The 15,104-nt window shown below is 35.1% G+C and overlaps 1 protein-coding gene across 1 annotated transcript; it reads left to right on the top strand.

The window, feature by feature from the left end:
• The first annotated feature begins 2,930 nt into the window (after positions 1-2,930).
• LOC139854423 (uncharacterized) lies at positions 2,931-4,783 on the top strand. Its single transcript, XM_071843728.1, has 2 exons — positions 2,931-4,474; positions 4,522-4,783. Exons 1-2 carry the CDS (start codon positions 2,931-2,933, stop codon positions 4,781-4,783), a joined length of 1,806 nt encoding a protein of 601 aa, XP_071699829.1.
• Positions 4,784-15,104: the final 10,321 nt, after the last annotated feature.

Here is a 15,104-nt window from a genome sequence, read left to right as displayed (position 1 = left end):
CTCAACATTAGAGCTCATATACCCAATTTTGACCCCAAAATGCCAAATTTAACTTATTTACAAACAGTCCCACAACAAAATCAGACAGGTGCGTCGCACCACGTATTCAGGTGGGCCATAACTGGCTGGTGGCAGTTTACAATCTTACAGGCTGGGAATGGGCAGACCATGTGTATTGCCCATTTGGCTCTAATCTTTTGGTGTTCTGACTTGATTTCTAAGATCGTAACTTAGCTTTCGAGGTTGTAACTTGTTTTTCACCGCTTTCGCTTTAGATTCTCCATTTTAAGTCTATTTTCTTTGATTCTTCTTGCATAGCCTAAGTAACCACTTTATCTACAAAATAAAGCAAATAAACGCTCAATTATTCGACAAATTTTGTAACTTTAGTAATTTTGGGCTTAACTAGAGACACCAAACACAGATTCATCTTCTACAAATTTCATGACAATAAATATAATGATTTAACTACCTAATGGTGTATCCTAGGGATACACGATAACAACACCATTTTTATACAAAAAAATGGATCAAGCGACACAAAACATAATAAAATTTGACAGCTTTCATTATGCACCGTCCAACATTCAGTATTTACCATCCATCATTCAACAGGTCGCCCAGCGTCAAGTGTAAACCCTGCAGGCAGCTTCTATGCTTAAACCCTTTAACTAAGCGCGTGAACGGCATGCAGCCACGTCAGCACACGCCACCGACCTTCCGGATACTTTACACAATAGAATTAATCAGCGATTGACACGTGTATCCCGAGAATTTTGGACATTCTACACCTATAAATAGACCCCTGGGTCACCACATTTCACATCATATTCTGATCTGAACTTCAGTCAGAGAGAAGTACACTTTTTCTCTCACACAGTTCTTTCTCACTCAAAAAGCACATTAGCCGCTTAGCAGCAATAAGCTAGACGGATCAATTACAGATTGATCCACAGATTGATTGAGGCCACCCCACAGATCTTACATGTGTGTTCCGGGTCTGCAGAGATTATTTCTCGAGGCTAAACAACAATCAACAATATACTCCATACGCTGAGCAGCTGTTGTCTTGTACTGGTAACTTACAGCCGCTACACGGAAAATCGTACCAACAAATGGCGCCATCCGTTGTAAAGAATCACTCAACTCTCAAAGAGCACAAAAAGGCATAATCGCAGGATTACACCTATCGAAGCAAACATGATACATTCATGGCAAGCTGGACAACAGAGAAAGGCAGAAGTATTAGAAGATTGGAAACAAGAATTGATTGCTTTTCCTTCCATGTTTAATACTAATCCATCTGATGCTCCTGTAGTCATTGAAGCTTGAATAGAAAACTGTATTGTTGGAGGAATATATACTGATACATGAGCAGGAGGAGATATCATGTACGAACATTGTTTTGTACAACTACCAGAAAGAGTTAAGGAAAAGTTGAAAGACACGTTTGTTCCTTTAGCAAGTTTCGCTAATGACCCGTCATGGTCAGAAGGAAGCATAGTGTTGGAAGTAGTGTTGGGAAAGACATCATTCAAGCGAACAGCTAATATCGAGTTTTTAGTTATCAAAGCAAATTCACAGTATAATGTCATTTTAGGACGATCAGCTATGATGACATTTGGAGCTATAACATCAACGGTACATTGAATGATGAAATTTCTCACACCGGCTGGTATTGCCACGCTATACGCTGAACGGAGAAGAGCAATAGAATGTGTGCAAATAAACAGAACAACTGTTGATTCAATTGTTCATGAAGACTGTTCAGTGTCACCAAATCTAAAATTTCCAGATCAAATAATTACCATTGGAAACACAATAGCAAAAGAAACAAAAGAAAAGCTTTGCAAGATCTTAGAAACAAATTTAGATGTTTTTGCATGGCCAGATTCTGATATGACTGGAGTACCACGTCATGTAGCTGAACATATGCTAGGTGTGAATCCTAATATCCCACCAGTGTGTCAAAAGAAAAGAGGCATGGCTCCAGATCAAACAAAATTTCTCAGAGAAGAAGTTAAAAATTGGTGGATGCTGGGATATTGAGGGAAGTGAAATATCAAACATGGGTAGCAAACCCGGTTATGGTAAGAAAGACAGATAATTCATGGAGGATGTGTGTAGATTTCACAGATATAAATAAAGCATGTCCAAAGGACAATTATCCTTTACCAGAAATTGATTGGAAAATGGAGTCTGTAAGTGGATATCAGTTTAAATCCTTTTTGAATGCATTCAAGGGGTACCATCAAATTCCCATGACATTTCGAGATCAAGATAAAATAGCATTTCACACACCATATGGAATTTTTTGTTACATCATGATGCCTTTTGGGTTAAAAAATGTAGGAGCAACTTATCAGCGTGTGATTGATAAAGCATTTAAGAGTCAAATAGGCAGAAATGTAGAAGCCTATGTTGATGATATTGTTGTCAAGAGTCATACAGAAGACAGTATGCTCAAAGATACTCTTGAAACATTCGAATCATTAAGAAGAGTTAACATGAAGCTAAATTCCAAAAAATGCACTTTCGGTGTGGAGGAAGGCAAATTTTTAGGATATATTGTTACAGAAAGAGGAATTAAGGCTAATCCGAAAAAGATTCAGGCAATTGAAGATATGGTATCTCCCAAAACAAAGAAAGAAGTTCAAATCTTGAATGGAAGATTGGCAGCTTTGACAAGGTTTTTAGCAAGAGCGGCAGATCGATCGTTACCATTCATGAAGGTTTTAAAGAGTTGACTGAACAAAAAAGATTTTATGTTGACAGAAGAAGCTGAAAAAGATTTTCAAGATATTAAGCGGCTCTTAAAAGAATTACCTACTTTAACTGCACCAATAGAAGGAGAAATGTTAATTTTGTATTTCGCCGCTTCCGCAGAGGCCATTAGTTAAGTTTTAATCGCAGAACGGAAAGGAGTACAAATGCCAATATATTTTTTCAGTAAAATATTACCGCAAAGAGAAGTTAACTACCCACCAATTGAAAAATTGGTGTATGCTTTAACACACACAGCTAGATGGCTCAGACATTATTTTCAGGCACATTCAATTCTGGTGATGACAGACCAGCCGATAAAACATATTTTGAGAAATCCAGAGTCGTCAGGGCGACTAGCAAAATGGGCAATTGAATTAGCAGAATATGAAATAAATTTCTCACCTCGACATGCAGTTAAAGGTCAAATTTTGGCAGATTTTTTGTTAGAAACAACAGAAAAGGTCGATCATCTGCAGAAAGTTAAAGGCAGCAATTATGTTTGGGAATTGCACACTGATGGTGCATCAAGTGAAGAAGGTGTTGGTGCAGGATTAGTACTTACCAGTCCAGAAGGCGAAGAGCATACATATGCATTAAGGTTTTGTTTTTATGCATCTAACAACGAAGCGGAATATGAAGCGTTGCTTTCCGGCCTCCGCATAGCGTCTGAAATGGGAATAAAACATTTGCGTGCATATGTCGATTCTCAAATTATAGCACAGCAAGTTAATGGAGGGTTTGAAACAAAAGATGTCTCTATGAAACAGTATTTGCAGTTGGTTGAGAAAATTTCAAAAAATTTTGAGACTTTGGAAGTCGTGCAAATACCAAGAAATAAAAACAAAAAGGAAGATGTTTTAAGCAAATTAGCAACGCTAACACTTGATCATTTGCATAAGAAAGTTTTAGTGGAGGTCTTGAAGGATAAATTGGTTGATGAAAAGGTAGTAATAGCAATAGTTAAAGAAGGGGAACCAAGTTGGATAACCCCCTATGTGAAGTATTTAAAGGACGGAACACTACCAGCAGATGCCGTGGAAGCAAGACGGATAAGAGTTAGTGCTCCACTTTACGTTCTGGAAAATGGGGTGCTTTATAGAAAATCCTTCAGTGGTCCAAATTTGAGGTGTTTAACACCACAACAAGCAATTGATGTAGTAAAAGAAATGCATGAAGGATTATGTGCACAGCATTCCGGTTATAGAACTGTGGTTGGACGAATTATGCGACAAGGGTATTATTGGCAGTCAATTTACAAAGATACAACAGAGGTAATCAAGACATGTGATGCCTGCCAACGACATGGAACCGTACAACATTTACCTAAGTATGATTTAATCTCAGTATCATCGGCATGGCCATTTTGTAAATGGGCAATTGACATGGTAGGCCCATTTCCAAGAAGTGTGGGAAATGCAAAATTCTTGGTTGTTGTAATTGATTTCTTCAATAAGTGGGTCGAATCGATGGTGTTGGCAAAAATAACTGGTGAAAATATAAAGAAATTTGTGTGGAACGATGTTGTGTGCAGATATGGATTACCAAATGAAATTGTCAGTGACAACGGTAAACAGTTTGCAGATAATCCGTTTAGAAGTTGGTGTGAAGAGATAAACATCAAACAAACATTTACCTCGGTTGCTCACCCACAAGCCAATGGGCAAGTCGAAGTGACAAATAAAGAAATTGTAGCCGGCATAAAGGCTAGGTTGGGTTTGAGTCAGACTAAGTGGGTAGATGAAGTGCCATATGTAGCACGGGTGAAACACCATTCAGTTTGGTATATGACACTGAGACAGTAATACCAGCTGAAATCCGTGTTCCAACACAAAGGGTTTTAGCATTTGATATTGAAAATAATTCAACCGTCTTGCGTGAAAACTTGAATTTATTGGAAGAAAGGCGAATCATGGCCGCCATCCGTCAAGCGGGTGCAAAACAGAAAATGGCAAAAATATTACAACAAGCGAGTCAGATATGTGGAATTCAAGGAAGGGGATTTAGTGTTGAGAGATAATGAAGCAAGTAGACAGGAAAAATAAGGGAAGTTAGGGACACGCTGGGAGGGCCCATATAAAGTTGTAAAGGCACATCCTAATGGATCATATACCCTCGCAGCGCCCTCCGACGAAGAAATTCCAAGAACATGGAACGCAATGAGCTTAAAGAAATTTTATACGTATTATTGCATGTTAGAATATCTTGATCAACTATTTAGAGCATGAGATGCAATCATAAATGAAAAAATTTCTTTAAAGAAATAAGAATTCAGAAAAATTTCTTATGGCATATTATTCATAATTTTTATCCGGCCAAGGATTTTAATCAGATGTCACAAAGCTGTGTGTCATCCCTGCCCACAAAAGAGAAGTTTTTTCCTCGGTGGCAGAAGTTCAATCATAAACAAAAGATTGAAATAGCAGCGGATAACTAATATCGGGCAAAAAGACACATTTTTATCCCCAATATTAAGCCCTAGAACAATAAAGATTTAAACTTTGTAGGCAAAATTATCACTTTTTCAGTTGATTTTGTAGATTAAGTAATTACGAAGACGATGCAAAAAGAATCAAGTAAAACGGAGCTAAAACGAAGATTCTAGATCGAAAAAGGTGAAAGACAGGAAATCAAGTTACGATCCAGTGAATCAAGGCTGACCAGGCACAAAACGGCCTGCCAAACGTTCTGGAAAATAGGCTCGATAAATGGCTTGCCATGCAAACGGCTTGCCAAATACGGCCTGCCAAACGGCTTGCCAGCCGTTTGCAGGCAAAAAATTAGTCTATTTAAAGGGCTCTCTCCATCCATTCCCACACACACTCAATTTGTAATTCATTTCATATTTTCAAGCTTTTAGTTAGTCTTTAGTATTATTTAGTTTAGCTTTTATTTTCTGGAGGATATCACGGCGAGTCCCTGCGATCTCGAGCAGATGTCTTCGGCCTTTTCAGGTTTTTATCCAAAACGCTTGTCTTTTATATTAAACATGTGTTCTTACTTTTTATGTTTAATATTGCGTTCCGATATTGCCATGATAGCTTAATTAATCTGTATGTTGCCATGATAGAAGTTTGGGTTAGCGTAATTATGTTAATTTAGTACGATTACTGTTATAATACTGAACTAGGAAGTCTGATAGATTTGTATGCTAGCATCTTAAGGATTGACCAACCTAGGTTATGATCAGGACTTGTCCACCTATATGAAATTAGCTACTTCATAGGATTAAGACCCCTGGTTATACTGTATCTGAAGATTCTATGAACTCGGTATAGCCGGAGTTCCCGATCTAATGACCCATCCTAATCCATCTGGACGAATACATTACATTTGGTTACATCGCGAGGTACTTGACCTCTATATGATACATTTTACAAACATTGCATTCGTTTTTGAAAGACAAACTTTCATTACATCGAAAGTTGACAGCATGCATACCATTTCATAATATATCCAATTATAATTGACTTAATAATAATCTTGATGAACTCAACGACTCGAATGCAACGTCTTTTGAAATATGTCATGAATGACTCCAAGTAGTATCTCTAAAATGAGTAAATGCACAGCGGAAGATTTCTTTCATACATCAGAATAAACATGCTTTAAAGTGTCAACCAAAAGGTTGGTGAGTTCATAAGTTTATCGAAATCAATCATTTCCATAATTTTAATAGACCACAAGATTTCCTTTATTCAATAATCATCACTCGCAAGTGTTTAAAAATCATTCATATGGATTGAACACCTGATAACCGACATTAACAACATGCATATAGAATATCCCCAAAACAGGAATCCATCTGTATAATATAAACTCGAAGTACTAAAGCATACCATTTTCCAGTATGGGGGGTGTTAGTGCCCGTAGATCTACCTTTAGGATTCGCTTCAATTAGGGTGTCTGTTACCTAATTCTTAGGCTACCAAGCTAAAAGGAGTGATATTCGATTCGATAATCCAACCATATAATGTAATTTCAAGTACTTGTGTCTATTTCGTAAAACAGTTATAAAAGCAGCGCATGTATTCTTAGTCCCAAAAATATATATTGCAAAAGCATTTAAAAAGGGAGCAAATGAAACTCACAATACTGTATTTTGTAGTAAAAATACATATGACGACATTGAACAAGTGTAGGGTTGGCCTCGGATTCACGAACCTATATCATTTATATTTATATTAACACATATAATTATAATCGAACAAATATATATATTATTAATGATATTCTTGTTAAATTATATGTTATATGTATTAATTATAGTTTTATGTAACTAATTATTATTTGGTAAAATAATAATAATAAATAAAAGTTGTATTATCTTATAATAATAATAATAGTAATAATACTTATTAATAAAAATAATTATAGTAATAATAACCATGATAATAATAATATTGTTAATGATAATCAAAATAATGATATTAATCATGTATATTTATAAATTATGATAATAATATTAATGGTGATAATAATATTTATCTTTAATCATAATAATGATGTAATAATAATAATATCAATAATAATATTAATAATAATAATAATAATAATAATAATAATAAAAGTAATAATAATAATAAGTAAATAGGAATTCTACCTCAAAGAAGTAATTCTTAAAAAATGTCCAAGTCCGGGTTTGAACCCGCGACGTCCCACTAAACCCGATACATCGTCAAACCATTACGCTGCCGATGATTTTATGGTTTAGATTACACCTTAATTCATTTATCTTATCTTATATCTGTTTCTTCTTCTTCTTCTTCTTCTTTTTCTAAAAAAAATGATGCTACAGTCCGGGCTCGAACTCGGGATCCTTCTCTTCACGAACACTCATCTAAACCATTGAAGCTGTTTGAACTTTTCTGAAATGATTCGTATGCTAAAATATGTAAACTATATTAAACTGTTTATCATCTCCTTCCTATCATTTATCCTCGACATCATTCTCTCCCATTATTTCATGTTTATCATTTCTATATGCATCATAATCAAACCACAATCCTAATCGTTGTCTAAACCATTATCATAATCATAATCCTATCGTGATCATAAAATCATCCTCATCTTAACTATACATCATCATCATCATCATCATCATATTAACGGGTTTTCATCATCATCATCATCACCTCGATCGTATAGTATCAATATCATCAAGATCATCACGTCATCATCAATATCTATATCATATACATATTTATATTATTGTGACCTTGGAAATATGTATACACGCTTACCAGAATCATCACTGTGATTTCATCATATAATACACTAACTTCTCGGCCTAACTCTAAATGTGATTGTGGCCCAACAATACTTAATCAAGTACACGACCCATGTAACAATAAAATTTGGGTGTCCAGTTATATTCACGAACACAACATTGTGATACCCTTATCACCATTCACGTAAATCATCATCATTTTAAAGGTGTCGGTTATCATCCACTTTATTACCAACCCATTCTCTTTAATGTCATTGTCAAAAAAAAAAAATTTAAATGCCATAATTATCACCCATATTGTCGGCCAACAATTTCTATTTCATTCCACTAACATGTTTGATAAAGCGTTAATATATATATTATATATCAAGTGGATGAATCTGTGAACCTATCGACTCAGCACTTCCTCTTCTTCCTTGCTTAATTATTATCTTTAGTATAAACAAAATAGGAGGCTGTGCAGCAGTAAAACTGCGAGAAGAATTGCAGGTTTTTAGGTCGTTTTGATTGTTTACGGTTTACAGAAAAACTGGAAAATTGGTGAGGGTGGTAAATGGCAACCGTAGTGGTGGTGGGTGTTTGAAGATGGAAACCAACGAAAACCATAATTGGATGAAGGTGTGTGACTGGGTTCGTGAGAGACATAAACAGGAGAAAAGGTAAGTGTAGCAGTCGCTTTAATTTGTAGGATAACAGGAGCGGTTTTAGGGTTGGGTTTGAGGTTCAAATAAGTACAGAAAGAGAGAAAAGAAACACGTCGTAGCATGAAGCAATAACTAAAAGAAAACGGTTTTCGAGAAGGTGGTGTTCGGTTCATCAAGAGAAACAAGAAAATAAGGTGGTGGGTGTTCTTGATTGAAAAAAAAAAATGATGGTGGTGAGAGGTTGAAGAGTGTGTGAAGGTGGTGATTCCCGGATGATGGTTTTGTGAACTCCTTCTCCATCTTTCTCAATCTTTTAATATATATATATATATGTATATATATATATATATATATATATATATATATACATATATATATATATATACATATATATATATATATACATATATATATATACATATATATATATATATATACATATATATATATACATATATATATATATATATATATATATATATATATATATATATATATATATATATATATATATATATATATATATATAAGATGTGTTATATATTAATAATAATTAATAATAATTATAATTATATAGTATATAATGATACATATAGAAGTTCACATGTAACTGAATGTTATGTCATGATACATTTGTGAGAGAAAGCAACCAAAACAGAAAAGTAGTAATGGTACAATCAAACACAGTAATATAATTTGTTTGATTCCAATTTTCGGTTAGGGGTTCAATCGATTGAAATTAGAATTTCAAAAACTTAAATAATAATAATATAATTATAATTATAATATAATTTAAAATATAAACGTTTGATTAAGTTAGCCGTCGTCTACTATTTCATTTCACGGATTGAATTTCGTACTCCGTCGTTAATCAGGGGCGGATAAAAGTCTTCGGAAAATCCTAAATTTTTATATTAAACATTTTTATTTATTCTAGTCATTATGGTATACAATTCAATCATTAATTTGTTAAATAAAAATTACATCAACTGTCCCTCTCATTTATGGGTGAAATATAATGTAACGACCCAACCCTCGTTATTTCAAAAACACGACCCATAAAAAAAAATTTGAACCTGCACATCTGGACGGCATCCAGATTCCTGGACGGTGTCCAGAACTTAAGCCTTGAACGGCGTCCAACACTTTAGGACGGCGTCCAATTGTACTAACGGAGACTGATCAGTTTTCTTTTACACGTGAACGAAAAACCCGCTTCCCGACACTTTCCAACGAAACAGTTTCAAACATCATAATAATATACGTAAAACTAATGGATTTCCACAATAAAAACTAGTTTTACATCCTGGGGCCCACATGTGCCCAAAATACCATTAAGTACGAAATACGAGTTTCGACCACAAAAAGTTTAATTTGCAAACGTCACTAGAGCATGATGTTTGGGGTTAAACTACCCAAATCTTGGTCGAATCTTCCAAAAAGCCATAACCCCCGAGAGCCACTAATCCAAGCGAATACCTTTGCCCTTATCCAAGCCGGATCCTAAAAAGGTAAACAACGAGAGGGTAAGCTAATGCTTAGTGAATGCAATAATTATACACGTACATATATAACCTACTTACTTGCAATTACATACACAATTACCTCATACCTGCTAGCAATTTAAATGACATACCAATGCAAGATATAATGCTAAATCTCCAAGACCACAAGCTAGCACAAACAATATCATACATAACCCGAACAATATATTACGCCACACAACAACACATAGCCAATAGTACGGGGGAATGGTACTTCGAATTTCCCATCGGTGTTCCTAACAACTGTTACTGTACAACGGAGTATGACACTAACCCCTGAGTGGTATCAGACACGCGAACTTTAACCCACCCTCATGTGAAATGTGGTATCGAACACGCGAACCTTAAACGCACACTTCATGCCCACACACATGATTATATGGTATCGAACACGCGAACTTTAACCCATACATCACGCCCCCACACACACACATATATGGTATGGCATCGAACACGCGAACTTTAATCCATACCACATGCTAATACGATGCGGTATCGAACACGCGAACTTTAAACCCACATCGTACCCTACACAAGTAAATACATTATATACACACATGTATAATCATTTCACTCACCTTGTCGACTTGGCGAGATTCCTAATAACAACGCGTAACCTTCAAGGTGAGTCACCTAGCACAATTTATTCCCAATTAATTCACATAACAAGTTGGACTACCCACCAACTAACCTCACTAGTGCATTTATGACCCATTTGCACTAGAATCGCACATTAAGGTCGAGACCCACAACTAATCACTAAAATCTAGTGACTAAGGTTCTAAGACTTCCATCAACACAAATCTAGAGTGTTTCATACCCAATTAATCCCGCTAGGTCAAACCCACCCATTTAACCCATTTCAAGTCAACCATAAACCCTAGAACCAATTTTACTAGCAACACAAGTGAGCTAGTGAATAACTAACCATTTTAGACTCAATAACACCAATTATTACTTTGTGAAGGTATTTCGTATGCCCGAGAGACATATTAAATTAATGTGGCTAATATGTTATGATCCAAGTCGGGTCATACCCAATAACAAACTTACCGACACTTTATTCGTATTTAATTTTAGCAGTTGGATCGTTGATTAAATACACGACACTTGAACTTTAAAGAAAAGGTTTCTTAAATAATGTTACTTGATATGTTTATATATAAGTTATGAAATAACTTATATAACAAGGATTTAATTATTTATAGGTTAAATAATTAAGTTGTCACATTTTATAAAATTGGTTTTATAAAATATACATAACAAATAATATACATGTTTATATAATGTGTTTTATAAAATTAAGTTTTATAAAAACTGATTTTATAAAATCAGTTTTTTTATATATAATGTATATTATAAAATGATCCTTGTAGTGGCATTGGGAGTTCAAGAAGCATGCTAGAGATTCCATTTGATGCCCATGCTTTCCCAATTCCTATAACATGCATCTTGACTCACTTTGGGACTAAGAGAAGCAATTTACATATCAAAAAACTGCACAAAACTTCTGCTATTCTGCTGTCCAAAACGTGGGGTATATGCAGCTCAAAGGAGTTCATAATTTGGTTTTTATAAGCTCCATTCAAGTGTGATTAAATCCTAACCAAAGTACTAAGTGTTGGTTACAAGTTTGGGGTATTATCTCTTGAGGTTCCATAGTTTTGGAACTAGTATTCATCATCATCTTTCTTGGTACTTGCTGTCCAGATTTTAAGGTTCAAATAAAGTAGTTTTCTAGCTTGGTTAGTAAGGTTATAAGGTACCAAAGTCTAGCCAAGGTTAAGGGTGATATTGGAGAAGAATAAGCTTGGTGTTTTCATCTTCAAATTCATCATTCTTGGAAGTAAATAACCTCCTAACTTGGAGAAGGTATAACTTCTAAATTACTATCTTGTAGTTTGTAAGCATATTATTTCACAACTTGATCCATGGGATTTAACTTTAAAATGGTTTAAAGATTAACAAGTTAAAATGTAACTAACATGCTTCCGCTTTGATATGTTTCTTAAAAGGTTTTAAGTATCATGAAACTTGTTAAATCCCAACAATGGTATCTAGAGCCGAAGTTGTTGAAATATGCTTCGAGATAGTTATTAAACCCACTATAATTTTGCATTCTATGAACATGCATGAAGTAGAATGTAAAATTTTCGGTTTTGGGTGGTTGTCATTTTGGCCACAATCACTTGTGATTCTGCATTCTGTACTACAAATCACTTGTGATTCTGTACTGCCGATCACTTGTGATTCTGTATTGCCAATCACTTGTGATTCTGTGTTGCAGATCACTTGTGATTCTGTGTTGCCGATCACTTGTGATTCTGTATTGCCAATCACTTGTGATTCTGTATTGCCTATCACTTATGTTGATGATGTTCACAATCTATGCCTTGACCTTGTGTTTGGTTGCATGCATGGTTGATTGATATTTATTCAATTGGTTTGTAATAATATTTATTCATTTGGCATGTAATAATTCATTTGGTTATGTAATTTATTTTATATTTGGTATGTAAAATAGATTAGGTTGTATTTTCATTTTTTAGAGAAAAATGTATTAGGATATATTTTTTTGTAAAAGATGAAGATGCAAGATGAAGAACACAAGAAGAAGCATTTGGATGCAAGATTGAGTGGGAGATTTTGAAATCTCTAACTTTGAGTTATAACCCCTTAACCGGTGGCATTTGTTTTCGGCTAAACAAATGCCTACCAAAATGGCTAGATTGTGAACATCTTTGTTTTGCATGCGTGGTTGTTTTAATTTCTTGTATGATTGTGGATTGTGTGTTTGTATGCTACAAGTTAATCACACAAGTTAACAACAAACAAAACTAAAATTTAATTGGTTAAATTAGACGTTATTAATCACATGCAAAACGACAATTTAAAATGGTTAAATTGAAATGGCTAAAAGGACATTAATAAACGGTTATTAAGATCATGATAAGGATCATATATATAAAATGGTTTACATCATGTAATTGGTTTAATTACAAGACATGAAAATGGATTTCATAAGTACCATACACTAAATGCATGTTGGTGTATTGCAAAATGTTTTCTTAAACTAGAATTTATGAAAACTTAAAATCCCTTTACAAATACAAGGTAAACAAGTTAAACGCCATCCTTTTGTGGGAACACTTGAACATAGTAGTGAACTCATAATGGGATAAAGGTCACCTAACCATTATGAACTAGCTAATATGCTTAAGGTAAAATTCGCACACTTGTGGGATAAAGGTCACCTAACCACTTGTATGTTAATTTTACATGTTTTCACAAGTAGGACGACTTGATTTGGGAATCATGAACTTAGGGTCACCGAAGCATGATGAACAAATAGGCGTTGATGGGATAAATATGCCATGCAAAAGGATTGCATGATCCCAAAACTTAGAAGTTGCAAAAGGATTGCAATTGTCATATAATGACTACCTAGCTAAATCAAATGACGGGATAAAGGTCACCTAACTGAAATTTGGTTTACCGTTGGATTCTAATATTTAATAAGTCAATTATAATAAGAGGGTATTGTTTATTAAATTTAAAATCGATACTTAAAAGAACTTTGTTGAATTTTGTAGATGGCCGCCAATAACAACAACAACATGCAAAACGCACCACTTAACCTAAACCACCTATCATTAAGGTCTCTCTTAGAAAAAGACAAACTCAACCATACCAACTTTATGGATTGGTTCCGCAATCTTCGGATTGTCCTCAAACAAGAGGATAAAGCGTATGTACTTGAGGACCCCATTCCCGATCAACCGGATGAGAATGATGTGGAGGCAATGGCCTCTTACGATAAGTATTGCCACGACTCCCTTCAAGTCTCATGCTTAATGCTTGGGACTATGATACCCGAACTCCAAAAGGATTTCGAACATCATAGTGCATACGACATGATAACGCAATTGAAGGAGATGTTCCTTCAACAAGCGCGTGTCGAACGCTTCAAAACGGTTCGAGCGCTACATGCTTGTCGTATGGACGATACCCAATCGGTTTTATCTTATGTACTTAAGATGAAAAGCCTTATCGATCGTGCTAACCGTCTTAACCTAAACATATCTAATGAGTTAGCCACCGATCTTATCCTTAACTCCCTATCAAAAAGGTTTGATCAATTTGTAATTAATTACAATATGAATGGGATGGATAAGAGCATAGGTGAGCTTCACGGTATGCTTAGAACGGCGGAAACTAGCATGGGTAAAAGGGCTTTACCCGTGTTAGCAATCGATCAAGGTGGGTCCAAAGGTAAGACCTCTAAGCCAAAGGTGGCTAAGAGAAAAGGACCCGCTTACCAAGGCAAAGGGAAGGGGAAGATGGTTACCCCAACCATCAACAAGGGTAAGAAGCAAAAGGTAGCCGAGAAGGCAAACCCCAAGGAAGACCCATGTTTCGGTTGCGGTGAAATGGGTCATTGGAAACGAAACTGTCCGATCTATCTTAAGGAGTTGAAGGATAAGAGGGATGCAGGGCAAACCTCAGGTAATATATATATGGTATATATAGAGCTTAGTATTACTTCTTCTAATACATGGGTATTAGACACTGGATGTGGAACTCACATTTGCAATTCATTGCAGGGGTTCAAAAGAAGTAGCAAGCAAACGGGAACATCAAGTCTCTACATGGGTAATGGAGCCAAAGTGCAAGTGAAGGCTCAAGGAGACTTTGTGTTAAAGCTTCCAAGTGGTTTGGAACTTATTTTGAAAGATGTTTTGTATGCACCCGATTTATGTCGAAACATTATTTCCATTTCCCGTTTGAAACAATGTGGTTTTAATCTTAATTTTGTTAATGATGATATCCATATTTATTTAGATAATGTATTCTATTTCAAGGCTTCGCCTTCAAATGGAATTTATGAATTGGTTCATGATGACGCATCATCGAGCTCTATAT

Source organism: Rutidosis leptorrhynchoides, chromosome 6, assembly GCF_046630445.1.
Source record: "Rutidosis leptorrhynchoides isolate AG116_Rl617_1_P2 chromosome 6, CSIRO_AGI_Rlap_v1, whole genome shotgun sequence".
Taxonomy (NCBI): Eukaryota; Viridiplantae; Streptophyta; class Magnoliopsida; order Asterales; family Asteraceae; genus Rutidosis; species Rutidosis leptorrhynchoides.
This window is presented reverse-complemented; position numbering and strand designations above follow the sequence as displayed.

Bases quoted from the DNA above. Each gene is read 5' to 3' on its own strand.
- LOC139854423 (XM_071843728.1), top strand. From the start codon at position 2,931: ATGCCAATATATTTTTTCAGTAAAATATTACCGCAAAGAGAAGTTAAC. The intron at 4,475-4,521 runs GTTGGGTTTGAG...TGCCATATGTAG, and splicing joins GTAGCCGGCATAAAGGCTAG to CACGGGTGAAACACCATTCA.